This window comes from Nelusetta ayraudi, unplaced genomic scaffold (assembly GCF_046127955.1).
Source record: "Nelusetta ayraudi isolate G7.1 ecotype Tasmania unplaced genomic scaffold, CSIRO-AGI_Nayr_v1 ptg000019l, whole genome shotgun sequence".
Classification (NCBI taxonomy): domain Eukaryota; kingdom Metazoa; phylum Chordata; class Actinopteri; order Tetraodontiformes; family Monacanthidae; genus Nelusetta; species Nelusetta ayraudi.
In genome coordinates, this window is record NW_027466069.1 from 4,786,552 (window position 1) to 4,801,687 (window position 15,136).

Here is a 15,136-nt window from a genome sequence, read left to right on the forward strand (position 1 = left end):
GGCGGTCCAATCAGATCCTCCATCTCTTCCTGCGTTGCCCCCCCCGTCTTGCCTCTACCTCCGAGGTCCCGGTCAGAGCGGAGCTCTCCATCGCCGGGTCTCAGATGGTATCAGCAGAGCAGAGAGATGATGGAACCTCCTGCCCCCCTCCACCCACCCCCGGAACCCCACCCACCGAACACCCCACACGGTTCCACTCCCCCCACTTTCTCTTTTTCCGCCTCCCTTTTTGAATTTGCGTGATAAATATCGACAAACAAAGGCGAGTTAATGGATTCAGACTTACACCGCAGCGGCAGCGGCAGCGGCAGCAGCAGCGGTGGTGGTGATAAAGTGAAATGCACTGCAGGTTTTTTTTCTTTTTTTTTTTTACTGTTTACTGCGATATAAAAACAAAGCTTGCCAAGGCTCCGACAGGAACTTTAATTTGGACGCCCGTTTCCAAACAAAATTAAGCCAGCGAGCAAAATTTTCTGTTTGTGTTTTTAAAATGTATATATATATATATATATTTTTTTATCCCATTCTCTGTTTTGGCCAAGTGATTGCAGTTTTCCGTCTCCACAGAGGACCGGCTCTTGGACAAAGACGCTTCTGATTCAAGCTTTCCCTCTATCGCTCTCTCTCTCTTTCCCTCTCAATCCCCTACAGTCTAATTAGCGCAGGGAAAAAATGAAAAGAAGTGTATTTATAAATACCCGATCCCGCTCAGCAGATAAACGGCGGGACGCTCCGTGCTTTTGTGTTGACGAGCTCACCTTGTCTCGTCTCACTGTGTCTCCGCAGACCCGTGCGACGACAGCGAGAACAGCCTGAACACCATGTGCCGGGTGGAGGCGCTCACCCGCCAGCCGCTGCAGTTCTTCCTGCCCGAGTCGTGCCCGCCGAGCGGCGACACCCTGTGCGCCAGCGACGGCCAGACCTACGCCAGCGAGTGCGCCATGACCTCCACCGGCCTGCAGAGGGGCGTCAAGCTAAGGAAGATCCACTCGGGTCGTTGCAGAGGACCGGGTAGGTGCACGAGTGGAGCGGCAGCTGGCGGTTCATTTCTTTTTCGCAATCGATTAATCTATCGATTATTTTTTTTTAACGATCCTTTGAATAGGCCAAAAATATGGTCAAGATGTGGAAAATTCAATGATATAGTATCTGAAAATCAAAACATTCATACCCTTAATGCGTGAGAACAACTTAACTTTACGTAAAGTTTTATAGTCAACAGATCTTCAAAAAAAATAAAAATCTGTCCCGGTGCCGTGTGCGTCACAGTGGAATCAATGTTTGGTAGAAGCGAAATTATGAAAATGAAGGTTTGATTTTAAAAAAATGCAATTATTTTTTTTTAATCGATTCAAGCAATTAATCATTCCAGCGAAGCAACATGTAGATGATTTCTTGCCAACATTTTCAGAAATGTCCCACATTGCACTCATGTTCAAGTCCTCACTTGCTGTTCCAGACTCTTATGATGCAGCCTGGCAAGATTAATTATCCAAAAAAACTCTCCAGTTCTCCAAAATAACAACATGTTTAGCCCTCTGTTTAGGGCCTCCAGCATAAAAATGCTTACTTTATAAATGTGTGGAACTTCTAGCATATTTGAAAGGATGGTAGAAGGGGCGGTCCTAGAAGGTCCGAGAGGATGGAACCGTCACCTGACTGGGGGTGTCTTTGATGCATCTGACCCTTGTGACATCACAAAGGGCTGACTTAATACACAGTTTGGAAAAGATCGGCCTAAGCAAGAGACGAGGTCTTACTTATTAGGTCTGGTGAAAGAAGGACGATTGTTAAAAAAAAGACACTTTTAAGATCAATCCCTCACCAGGTTGGACCTTTAGAAGTCTAATTCCAACCAGATAGATGACTCCTCAGGTCTCAGGTACGGCTGTGCGCTGTATCGGTGCTAGCGGCAGCCTCCTGAAGAACCGATAAGGGCCTCCCGAGCTGTTATCTGTGCCATTAGAACACGGGCTTTAAGCCTTAGTCAACAAAGAGCCGTCAGCTCCTACTGTACCGTCTGATAGCCATCGGAGGAAATCCAATTTTCCCCGCCGTGTTGTCGGCCCGGCCGGCCGCTCAGCCTCTGATGTGCCGCTTTCGCGGCGGCGATGCGCGCAGACCCTCGCCAATTTGCCAAGACCCCCCCAACACACACTCACACACACACACACACACACACACACACACTGACAAGGGCCGGAGGAGGGGGGTTGGGGATGGATGCCGGTACGCTGCTCCGACACATCCACCAGATCTCCTGCTTGTTTTGCTTGACAGCCCTGAAAAATACGGCAGGAAGCCCCTTATTTCACCAGCAGCACTGCGAGGTTCCTTTGTTTGCTAACGGTTAGCGTCGGACTTTTCCAGCAAAGATTCGCAAAGGCTCGCTGTGTTTTGTTTTTTTTTTGTTTTTTTTTCGGCAGATTTTTTTCTTTCTTTTCTTTCTTTTTTCTTTTTTGTTCCTTTTTTTAACAAATGAAAGAAACGATTCAATTTGAAACAGAGATCCATGAAATCATGTCCCCAAAGCAAATCACAAATTGGCACCTAATGAAAATGGCCGTCTCGACTGGTAACCGTGACATCGCACATCCTCGTGGCCCCTCTCCCTCTCTCTCTCTCTCTCTCCCCCCCCCCTCTCTCTCTCACTCTCTCTCAGTGGCGGCGGCGATGTAATTAAGTGTAGCATGACGGGCTTTTAAAGAGGACGGCGAGAAGCAATTCAGCTGCCGTGCAAAAATTTGATCCGGCGATCAGGAATGAAATAAAAATTCCGAGGGCCCAGCCGGCGGCCGGCAGAACACAGAGCCGCCGCCGCAGCAAATTGGATTTTCTCACGTCGTTGCGACAAATTCGCCGGTTTTCACCGTCGCGTCTTTCTCGTCGCTTTAATTTCCGCAAGCGATTTCTGCTTAGTGAGTCGAAATGTAACGAACGCAACAGTTTTGGAACTTAGTTAAAAGTTGACCCCAATTTTTCAAAAAGGCTCTCGACTTTTAATTTCGTTTTATCAGTTGTTGATGTTTTTTTTTTTTCTCATTTGAATTTTCTGAAGTTACGGAGAAACTTCATTTGATTGATGTTCGGTGGGGAGAAGGCGGCCGATCAGCGCTGATCTCCAGCCGGCTGTAAGCAGCCGAGCCACCGGAGGACTTATATTACCCGTGTCGCTGCATGGATTATTAAATCATGGGGGGCTTCGCTTTAATAAACGCCGGGGAGATGTAAGGCGTCGGATTTTTCAGCTGAAGTAGAAACATTATTAGACCAAACTCAATTTCCTGCATTTCAATAAAATCTAATATGTTCAGTTTCTCCTGTTCCAAATATATATAAATGTCAAGTTGTTGTGACCTCGGGGGCCTGAAATCCTGCAGCAGCTGTGAATTTTTGTTAAAAGAGGCCTTTTCTTTTATCCACGCGCTCCAGAAATGTTGCGTTTTTAACCTTGAAGTTTGTGTTTAGCAGCAGTTACCAAGGGAGGCTACTTGTTTTTTTTGAAAGTTGGTTGCAAAGAATGTCTTCTCCCTGTGAGAGGGATGAACATCTTTAGATGTAAAAGAAAGAAAAGGAAATCAGACTTCCAGTTGTGAAAGCATCATCCGAGCATCCGAGCTACTTCTGACCTTCATGATAAAAAAAAAAAAAAAAGCATTTTTTTTTGTCCCCTACCTCACAGATGGTCCAGCAAGAAGAACAATCGGTTCTGTGCTTTGCTAACTTGAAATATAAATATATATATTTTTGTGTTCCACGCCTGCTGAGTTGCTCCGTCGTCTCCTCTTCCTCGCTGGCCATCACTCTGTCACGCTGCTCGGAGGCTGACAGTCGGAGTCGCTCTCCAGCTGAAAGTCTTATCAGCGCCGATACAGATGGCCGACAAAGAAAAACAGCAGAAAAAAAAAAACAGAAAAAGGGAAGGGGAAGGGGGAAAGGGAAGTGAAAAATAAAAAGACGGGAGCGTTAAACAGCCTTCCTCTCGTCCCCTCCAGACGAGTGCCAGGACGAGTGTCTGTTCAACGCCGTGTGTGTGGTGGAGCCGGCCGGCGCTCGCTGCTCCTGCGACCCCATCGAGTGCGACGGCAGCTACAAGCCGCAGTGCGGACGAGACGGACGCACCTACACCAACGACTGCATGAGGCGCAAAGCCGAGTGCTTCGGCCGGGCGCTGCTGCCCGTCAAGCACCAGGGGCCCTGTGGTGAGTGAGGCCAGAGGCCTCCTCCTCTTCCTCCTCCTCCTCCTCTTCCTCCCCCTCCTCTTCTTCAGCCTCCTCCTCTTCCCCCCTCCTCTTCCTCCTCCTCTTCTTCCTACTCTTCCTGCTGATCCTCCTGTTCCTTCTCCTGCTTCCGCTCCTCTTCGTCCGCCTCCTTCTCTTCCTCCTCTTCCTCCTCTTCCTTTTTCTCCTCTTCCTCCTCTTCCTCCTGCTCCTCCTGTTCCTCCTCCTCTTCTTCCTATGTCTCCTCTCCCTCCTCCTCCTCTTCTTCTTCCTCCTACTTCTCTTCTTCCTTTTCCCCCTCCTACTCCTTTTTTCTTCCTCCTCCTCCTCCTTACCCTCCCTTTCCTCCTTCTCCTGCTCTTCCTCCTCCTCCTCTTCTTCCCCCTCCTCCTCCTCTTCTTCTTCCTCTTGTTTGTTAACGTGTCTCTCCTCTCTCCCCCGAGGTCAAAGATTTCTGTCCTGTCTTGCGCTGGGGAAAACAAAAGCGTCCGTATGGGGCCGCGCCCTGTGAAAGTGGGCGGGTGTGTGGGCGGGGTTTCCTCTCGCTCGAAGCGCCTCGGGACGCCTCCAAAAAAAAAACAAACAAACCAAAAACAAACCACACCTCCTCCTCCACTGGCTCCACCCCCTCATGCATCTCCGTCACACCGTCAGGCGCCACATCGCAAACAAACAAACAAACAGACGCCATCCTCATCCACCCACCCACCGTCACCTCCTCCTCCTCCTCCACCATCTCCACCTCCTCCTCTGCCTCTTCTTCGGCTGTTTTGTCTTCTGCTGTGTCCCCACACGGCCGTGTCTCAAAGAAAAGCTGTTTTTTCTTGTTTCAGTCTGTCTGTCTGTCTGTCTGTCTCTGTCCGTGTGGCCGCCTCCACCTCTCCCTCCCCCTCCTCCCCCCCCCTCCTTCTTCTTCTCCACCGGCTGTCTGGCTGCAGGTGCGGTCACCCGCTAAGGGGGTCGACCTCATCAGGCGGATATCCGACGGGTGACGCCCCAGGAGGACCTAACAGCAGGGGGTCTTGTACTGCTGCCTGTTTTTTTTTCTTCTCCTCCTTCTTCTTCTTCTTCCTCTTCTTCTATTTTTTTCTCCCCTCCGGCTCCTGCTGCCCCCTGTGTCTGTGACTGTCTGTCTGTGTGCCATAACTGTGTTTTCCCCGCTGTTAAAGATGTGATCTGTGAGGTTGGAGACGTCCCCTCTCTGTCCTCCTCCCTCCCCCCCTCCCCCCCGGCTCTGTTGCTGTACTTCCTGATAGCAACCCCCTCCCCCCACTCCCCTTTGACGCCACTGCATGCCGCCCCCAGAACGTCCCTTCGTTTTCGCCTTCATCACGGAAAACTGACCTGGTCTTTTTTCATGGTTGTCATTGGTTGACCTCGGACTGGGGGAGTTTGGATTTAACGTTGAATCTTTACAAGCATTTTTGATTTTTTTCATGTGTGACCCGGCAGCAGGGCTGAAGCTCAAACTGCGTTCCGTGTTTTTGCACCCCAAAAAAAAAATTAAAACGAGGCCTAGAAGTCGCAAAAATTGTGCAAAATGCTCATGTGAAAGTGATGCGACCTTAAAAGGCAACAAGCAAGAGCAGATGTGCAAAAGAAAGTCAATTGTGCAGAGGCAGGGATAAGCAAGGTTTTAGAAACCATGAGTGCATCATTTGCCATTGAGTCCAGAAAAAGAATGTCCAGAATGTCATCAGTCACACAGCGGGGAAGAGTTCTGGAGTTCTGGATGGCTCTGGGCAGGAAGGATTTCCTGAGGCGTTCCTTCAGACAACGAAGCTGCCTCAGAGAAGATGCTGTGCCGTCTGCCCAGTATGTGGTGGGGAGGTCGGGTCCTGGTTGTCCATGATGGATAACAGTTGCTTCAACGTCCTCCTCTCCACCACCACCACTGCCTCAAAGGTTTTTGGGAATCGGGGGAAGTATTTTTATTTTATTTTATTTTATTACTTTGCTGTTTCCGATACGTTGGCCACGCCCCCCCTCCCAGCCAAGGTATCGGGGGTGGAGCCAGCGGGCAGCGTTATCTCAGTCAGTCAGCGTCAGGAGGCAACGGGGCCTCGTTTTTGGAGTCGAGGAGGAAGAAAAAAACGCAACGTGAGCCTTTATTTGTTCTGCTCCGTTCCATTGTGCTGTTTTTCCTCCCCTCCAGTCTTCCTCCTCCTCCTCCTCTCTCCCTCCTCCCTCCTCCCTCGCCCGCTGCCGCTGTCGGCTGTCGGCGCTCCCAAGACTGTTTGCTCTGTTTTATAAAAAAAAAATGCATTTTCCCCTGGATTTGCATGTTTTTATTTATTTATTTAGCCTAACAGACGACTACAAATGTGTTTCATGTTAATTAAACATCAAAAGGGACGAGGGGGCGGGGCCTAGAGAGACTCGCTGCTCCAGTCAGGCTGCACTCGCTCCTCTCTCTCTCTCTATCTCCACACTTCCATCCCTCCCTACTCTCTGGCTTCCCTAATCTTTCATCCCCCCTTCTCTCTTTCTTTTTCATTTAATTCATTTCATATTTTCTTTCTTCCTCCCTTCAATCCTCTTTCATTTTTCCTCCCCTTCACCGTCTTCTCCCTCCTCTTACTTTACTCATTCTATCTTTTTCTCTCCCATTCATTTTCCCTGATTCTTCCTCTCTTTCATTTGGCTTCTGTCTTATTGCATTCATTTTTTATTTCTTCTGTCCCCTTTTTCTTCTCTCCCATGCTTCCCATTGCTTTGTTTTTCCTCGCTCCCTCTTTCCTTCTTCTCTTCCCTCCACCCTTTGTCTTTTTCTGTCTATTTACACCCATTTCTCCCTAGTTTTCCTTCATCTCTTCTGTCCCTCTCCATTCGTCTTTTTCTTTTGCTCACACTTTCTTCCATCTTATGTCCTTTTTTTCTTTCAGTTTCTTTCTGCGTCCCTCTTTCCTCCCACTTACTCTTACTTGTATTTCTTTTTTTCCTTTTCTCCCGGGTTTCAGTTTTTTTTTTCCCTTCCTGCCAGTCCAGGCTCAGGTTGATGTGGCAGCACAAACCCCTCCAGATTAATTTACACCAGCCCAACGGTGTTGTTGCTGTTTTGTCCCTTTCCCTCTTTTGAAACGGCTTGTACCTGCGTGGAGGTGATCAATAGATGGCGGCGGCAGTGGCGCCAGTGACTCACACACACACAAACTGCATCGAGTGTCACACACACACACACCCAAGCAGACTTCTGGCTCTGATCTGAAGTGCAGCAGCAGCAGCAGCAGCGCTGATGACTGGAGGCCTCAGCACCAGACGTTTTAATCCACCATTAGCTGATGAATAACCGTAACTCTTCCTATTTCTGAGGCCGAGGCCGTCCATCGTCCCCGCCGGCTGACAGGCCGATACTGTTCCGTCCGTGCCAGAGGGGCCTTAAATCTGGAGTCGGTGGGAACACGGCGGTGGTGGAGGGGAAGCGGGGAAAGAATTACCTCCGCCGTCGTTGACGTCCCGAGTCATCGTCTCCGCCTGGGAGGACGCAGTGATTGATATCGGCGGCTCTTTTGTCTGATTAGTTCCGGCTCGGGCACCCGTCACAAATCCGTGTTCTACAGCTGGAGGAGGCGCATGCTGGGAGAGGAAATCACCAATAGCTGCAATTTTCCAACCTAGGCTTTAATTCGGGTCTGAAATTGTTCAAAAACAAAACAAAAGAAAATACTTTTTTCCTTCCTTCTCCTCCATCAGATGTTGACACAGTCGTGGTCGAGCTGAAGCTAAGCAGGGAAGTGATCCTGCAGAGATCGTTTAGCTGTGCATTGGAGGCACGCCGGCACCCTGACGTTTCCAATGGTGTTTATTCTTTTGTTCTAACTTTTAAAAAAACAAGAAAAACATCACATCCATTCAAAGGGTTTATTCTTGGCGACGCTAGATTGAGGAAATCCGACCAGTGACGACGGCAGAAACAAAGCATAAAACGGCCAACAAACCTCATGCTAAACTGTTTATTTACATCAGGATGTGGCTGCTTGAAAGCAGGTTGATTCATTCTCACTGTTCACTAGTCGGCAACAGTGTTAGTTGGCCAGCACAGAAACATTTGCGGACGAATTTTCAGGTAAAATAGTGCAGAAAGTTGTAATCAGTGGGCAAAACAGAAATTACAGTGTCACATTTTTAATGGATTATTATAAATGATTCAAAAAGGTATTTTAAATCCACGTCTTTTAAAATAAAAAATAATAACTCTTTTGTCACTCTGTGAGTGTGCCACCACTGACTGTAAGCACAGAGGACGAGAGAAGAGGGAGGTGGAAAAAAAAGGGCAAAAGAAAAAGTTGCTTGAATGGTTGGCCGTCGCCCCTGGAGGTTAACAGAAAATCAGTCAGCGGCAGCAGACGCATTGTCATTGACAAAGAGCCGCGAGAAGTCGGGGTAGGGAAGAGAGGGATGGAGGGTGAAAAAGAAAGAGAAGCCCACCTCGGGCAAAGAGACAAATATTTCATTCTTCCCATGTTTATTTGATTAGAATCTCCGGCGGGCTGTGCTGATTGGACTTGCAAACAGTTGTGCTGCTGGAGTCGACTGCGAGATCACCGGTGCTGCTTTTTTTGTTGCTTTGTTTTTTTTTTCCCTTCCTCTGCTAATCAAGTTAATTACATGAAGCGTCGCAGGAGTCAGATTGACGGCGGCCGGGGACTCGCTGCCGACCGCCGGGCGCGCAGGAAATACAAGGCGTGGTTGAAAACAGCGTCTCTGAGCTGTTTTCAACCACTCGCTTCCTCCCTGAATTTCTTTTTCATTTCCTGGTTCGTCTTTGGTACCGTGTTGTTGTTGTTTTTTTTTTGTTGTTGTTGTTGGGGTTATTTTTTGTTGTTGTTGTTGATTTGCTGCTTTGCTCCTGACGAGCACTGAAAAAAAGCCAACCGTGGCGGTGGGTAATTCGGCTAATAGCATTGGCTCGTGGAATAGTACCTGCTAGCTAGCAAGCTAGATGTCAAAAGACCAGGGATCACATCCTCCTCTCCTCTCGGTTTTTTGTTTGGTTTTTGTTGGGGTTGTTTTTCAGTTCTGATTTTGAAGAGAGGCGCGTCTGTAGTTGTAATTGCACAAAGAGGCTTCGATCCACCTGCTGCCTATGATGAGTATTCAGCGGCAGACACGCACAGCCCGCGGCTAAGCCTTTTGCTGCATGCTAATGTCGCCTCCCGTTACATCAGTGTTTTGTTGCTAAAAAAAAAAAGAAAAAAAAAAGAGGAGGAAGTAGGGATGAAAGTCCCCCTTGCTCCCCCATCTTCCCCCCGCAGGTGTCGAGAGGCAGGGGGCGGGGCACTGATTCTTCACCTGGATTACGCTGATTTCCTGCACCTGCATAATAGGAGCTAGCGATTTGGAACTGCACGCATGGGTGGGAGGGGGGACCAATCCAATTAGCATATGTATGAGCTGAGGGAAGACGGAATGAAGCTCCCGCCAAAAAAAAATAATCTCCCAGCGTTTCGCCCGACACGACGTCGCGGCGGCGGGTTAACAACGGGCGGCGGCTCTGCGAGGAGTCCCGCCGGAGCTCGCCGCCGTACCGCCGCCTAACGAGGGGCCGATAAGATGAAGGCAGCCGTCCCGGCCACTTCACCCGTCAGGTGAGGCCGGCTAAGTGGCACCGTAATGACGCTCCAGGCGGGCAGGTGAGCTAGCAGCGGGACGGCGCTGTTCTCTCGGCGGGGGGAGCATCCGGCGCCGCCGGCCAAACCACCACCGCGTCTCTGGGCTAATTAAAGCAGAATACCCCCACACAGGACACAAGCCGGCGAGGAAGGTAAAGCGCCGTGGCGGCGCAGAGCCGCAGCCGAGCACACGCTTGCACGCCGAGCCGAGCGCGCACTTGCATAATCCTTGATAAGAAGGAATTATTCATATTTTTCCCTCCTCCTCCTCCTTCTCCCCTCCTCCTCTTCCTCTTTCTCTTCCTCCTCTTCCGTGACTTTTTGCTCCGCCGCCACTCGCTGCACCTGCTCAGCCACCGGAAAACACCAACCAATGCATGAGGCCAGGCGCGCACGTGTGTGTGCACGGCGATGCAGATGTTGCCGAGCCATTACATTTTCCCCCCGTCTGTCCGAATAAATAGTTTCGTTCAAACCCGGAAACTCGGTTCTATTCTGGACCAGACCGAGGAAAAAGATGTGTTTCAGAATCTGGAAGGAGACCAAGAGAAGAAAACTGCAGGGCTGTGAAAACACACACACACACACACACACACACACACACACACACACATACACACACAAGCCTGACGAGCTGCCATTTCAAAGACTGTGACTGCAACCAAGACGGACAAAGAGGCAGCTTCACTTCTTTAACTGTGTCACCACATTTTTTACACTTGGGAATTTCCCCCCCCCCCCTTTTTTTTTCTTGCCTTGTGTGTTTTTTTTTGTTTGTTTTTTTTAGAGAGAGAGCTTTTTTCCCCTCCGACGCCCTCTCCACTTTAATAAACCAGCCGTGAATTTTTTTTGCCCCCCTCCTCTCCACCCGCTTCCAGAGGTAGGCCTGTTTTGCTGCCAAATTCTTTAATTTCCTCTGATGAGCGTGAAACCGAAACAACAGGAGACTCCGCCGCCGTTATCGGAGGCTGCAGTCGTGTTTCCAGGAGCCCGTCGCGGTGCAGCGGCGGCGGGGCCCCTTGTTCAGGTTGGCCGGCCCCGCCGCTCTCACGCTTAATCCGGGATCACAAGCTGGCGAATATGAATACATATCTATCTTTTTTTTCTTTTCTTTTTTTCCAACACGGATGTGCTCTCCTGGCGCCCCCACCAGGCGCCGACACGCGATCGCGGAGGAATCAATTGTCTGTTTGGAGGGCGGCGCGAATGAACGGCGGCTTACATATTCATGCGGCACCTTCAAAAGCTGCTTTTTGGAACAACAGCCTGGCGGCGCAACACACAGACACACGCGAACACATGCAGAGACAAACAAATCGCAGCGCTCCACCTCCCAAATTGGAACCTTTTAGTTTCAGGAAAGCGGGAAAAAGGTCTGCCCGTCTCCCGCTTTCCTGAAACGGCGGCTTGAGGGATGGACGAGTCCCATCGTGGAAAAACAGTCCCTACGTCATTAACGCAACATTGATTGGTCCCCGGGAAGCTGCTGCTCCTCCTCCTCTTCCTTCTTCTCCGCCTCCTCCTCCTCCTCTTCCTCCCGGCTGCCTCAATCAAAACTAGGAAGAATCTAATTGCCCCAATTTGATATATTCCTCCCCCCTCCTCCTCGCCGCCGGCGCCGGCAGAGTCGTTCTCTCGGCCCGACTTGATAGATGGATGATGGCGGCTGGTTGCTCAAACTGGTTTAATCCCATAATGGTCGCAATGATCCGACATCCCGTCGGTGGGTCTTGGTTTAGGGGAGGCGAGTGTCCACAGCAGCACCGCGACCTCAAAGAGAACAGGGGCCTCGTCTGTGATTGGCTAATACAGCTTAGCTCTTCTTTTAATTCTATTTTTTTGTCCTTTATGGGTCACTAAAATCTGTTTTGTGCGACCTCGTCTCCTGAGCAGTGGAGCATAAATGGCAGTGGGAACCGTCACAGTGCTGGTTTTAACCTTTCGGGCAAGATTTTATTTATTTTTTCTTTGTTTACATTGCCATTCAGATAAACGCACGTCTACGTTTCCCCCCACGGCAATTACAAGAGCCGTCGGACGACAGTTTTCTTGCTTTTCCCGCCTTTCGCGTTAATTCCAGATGTGTCCACGTGTTTTCTACCTTTAATCATCTATCGACCTAATTGAGCATTTTGGTGCTTTTTTTTCTTCTGTAACGCATTCTTCCGGTTGGCAAACGCACCGTGTGTCGCCCCCTCTTGGCGTAGTTTATCATCACCTCGCTGCCCGACCACCAAGCTGTCTGACGAGACCTTTCTTTAGACGGTATCTCCGGAGCTCCGGGTTCCTTCGGCTCCTCCCACAGTCGTCCGAAGACGTAACACGCTAGGCTACCGTTCACCCTAAGACTATTGAGATATGACCTCCCCCTCCGCTCCCCCACCATCAGACGCTGCTCATCAGGAATCATTTGACGCTTCCTCCTGTTTTAGCCCCCATATGTCTCCCCTCTAATCTGCAGGCGTGCTGCACCTCAGCCCAGCGACCTGCCGCTCATGCGTGAAGCTTTGCAAATGGAAAATCATGGCGGAGCCCCGACTATTGTCTCTCCCTCCCTCTCTCTCTCACTCTCTGGCTCGTGCCGTCCCACCTGAAGGCCTCCCCCCCTCCTCCCTCGCCTGCTTTTTAAACATCCGCGCAGTCGGTGCTGTATCTTGGTGCAGCCACACACACACACACACACACACACACACACTCGCACGCTGCCGTGTAACTCTATCGCCGACACACAAAGCCTGTAGAGAATTGATTGAGGCAGGATGGGAAGCTGTGATCAAAGGGACTCGTTCACGTTTGTCTCACTCTCTTTCTCTCCTCCCTCCTCACTCGCCATCCCGTCAACTTCTGTGAGCACAGCCCACGCCCATCTTGATGGCGGCGGCGGCGGCAACGGCGGGAATCAGGGGTGCAAAAAATACATAAAAACTGAGAAACAAAAATCCTCATTTTAATGAAGCCGTGAAGCCGGAGCTGCTGCTGCTGCTGCTGCTGCTGCTGCTGCTTAGACTGAAGCCGCCTCCCTGTGATGTTCACATTTCATATCTGCCTCTGCCCAGGAGCTCGCCTTTTTTTTTTTTGAATTATTAAACAGAGCGCTCTCTCTTCTTCTTTTTCTACTTCTTCTTCTCCTTCTTCTTCTTCTTCTTCTTCTTCTTCTTCTTCTTCTTCTTCTCCTTCTTCTTCTTCTTCCACTTCTTCTTTAACCCGTCCTCTTCTTCTTCTACATTCTACATTTTCACACACTGGTATCGACACAAACTTTCCTCCCTCTTGCTCTCTCTCTCTCTCACTCTGTTTCTACGGCTCCGACCGGCTGCTGGCTGAAGCGGCGGCGGCGGCAAGATGCAAATGGCGAAACCTTTGAAGGGGAACGTCAATTAATCCCGCCGTTTAACTCGCCTGAAAGACACAAAATTTAAAAAATAAAAAATAAAATAAAACAAAGAGTCCAGCAGCCATTGTGCTGAAGGGACTACGTTTTTTTTTTTTTTTTTTTTTTTTTATCCACTGCCGTCCTGCCAACCGCATTTGTTCTGCAGACGCTTCAAAGATTGAGGAAACACCAGGAGGGGCGACAAAAGGCCAGGAAATGACACAGGAAGCCCAGGGAGTCGCGGCCGTGTCGCGGGAAATAGGCCGGCGTTGCATATTCCATCGAATTTTCTTTCATCCCTCCCCAAAGCTTTCCTTCTAACACCGACCCCGGAGCCTCTAACCAACCCCACCCCCCCCCCACCACCACCACCACCACCCCTCTTCTGCCCCCCTGCTGCCCCTCTCTCCTCCCAATCCCACCACCCTGAACTCCCGCCCCGCCCCTTCTAACTCTATGTGTATGTGTGTTTGTGTTTGTGTTTGTGTTTGTGTGCGTGTTGTTTGTGTTTCCCTCGCCCTCCACGCCGCCCCTCAGACCTCAGCGAGCCCAGCCCCTGCCTGGACAAGGTGTGCGAGCACGGCGCCGTGTGCGTGGTGAAGAACGGCGAGCCGGTGTGCGAGTGCCCCGAGGCGTGTCCGCAGACGTCCGACCCGGTGTGCGGCTCCGACGGCCACAGCTACGGCAGCCCCTGCGAGATGCGGGCCATGGGCTGCGCCCTGCAGAGGGCCATCGCCATCCAGCACAAAGGGCCCTGCGGTGAGTGTCCCCGCGGCAACGGCCGCCTCTTTCTCTTCCCGAATTCTTTCTCTCTCTTTTATTTTTTAATGATATACTGTAACGTCTGCAGCATCACTCAGAAACCGAACCGGTGAAACTATTTGAATCACGGTGATGAGGGGGGAGGAAATATCTCTCCCTTTGGACTCCAGTCGGATGGTAGCTGCGGTTTGTTGCCTGTCCTTTTTTTTCTGATTGGTTGTTGCGCTGATTTGTTACTGCCGGTGCCCCCCTGTGGGCAAAGGAAACGCAGCGCTTGGAATCCAACAAATTTTCCTCACGGGGACAATTACAGCGTGATGCATCACGTCCACTCCAGTCAAGAAGTTTTCCACAATTATTTATCGCATAAACACCCGATAGGTCTCCTTAAAACACCCATATCTAGCCCTCTGTTGAGCACATCAACCTTGAGGGCGAACGCCGAAAATGGGCCATGGTCACTAACCTCTGGGAGAGGTACAAGTATCCTTTTGTGACATCACAAAGAGGTGATTTCCCAAATTGCCATTAGAAAACATTGGCAGTAGATGGCGGAGGCGTCCTTGGCACATGACTAAGCACTGACTGCTCCACATCTACGATGGATGTCATGTGTTTATTTTCATTTTCCTCCTCATGCAGTGCCAATGAGGTGTGCGACACAAAGTGACATCACAAAGGGCACTGGTTTCCAGGAGAAAAAGAGGAATTAAATTGTATTTTCTTACATTCCAGCCCTCAACAAACCGACTCAATTTACCCGCACTGACCCTTTAAGCCCCAGACGCTGTTTACACGAGACGCGGTGGTGCCGCACTCCGCCCGTAATTGGCTACATGGGTCGCGCGGCTTTGTCCGGCGCTGCCTGAGCCGCGGCATTAGCGTTAGCACGCCAGCGACGGCGGCCAGTTTGCAGAACGCGAGTTAAGACACGCCGAGCTGGCTCGCCGCCAGGACGCAACACGTCTGGATGGCTCGGTGCCACCTCCCCCTCCCCCTCCCCCTCCACCCCTGCATTCCCACGCGCCCCCTCCTCCCTCCCCGCTCCCCCCTCCGCCCAGCCGGACTCTCTAATTGGTGATTTGGTCTTCGTCTTTTCTCCAGGATCAGACTGTTTGCTTTTCACCGGCCAGTTATTAGCCCCCAGGCTCGGTTCGCTCACTAACCTA

The 15,136-nt window shown here is 50.5% G+C and overlaps 1 protein-coding gene across 1 annotated transcript in view; it reads left to right on the top strand.

Moving 5' to 3' along the window:
* The window catches only part of agrn (agrin), a 258,671-nt gene that overhangs the window by 165,720 nt on the left and 77,815 nt on the right, over positions 1 to 15,136 (top strand). Inside the window, exons 6-8 of the mRNA XM_076026536.1 lie at positions 787 to 1,011; positions 3,996 to 4,202; positions 13,743 to 13,964. Coding sequence (XP_075882651.1) covers positions 787 to 1,011; positions 3,996 to 4,202; positions 13,743 to 13,964 — 654 coding nt within the window. The remainder of the gene's footprint in view (positions 1 to 786; positions 1,012 to 3,995; positions 4,203 to 13,742; positions 13,965 to 15,136) is intronic.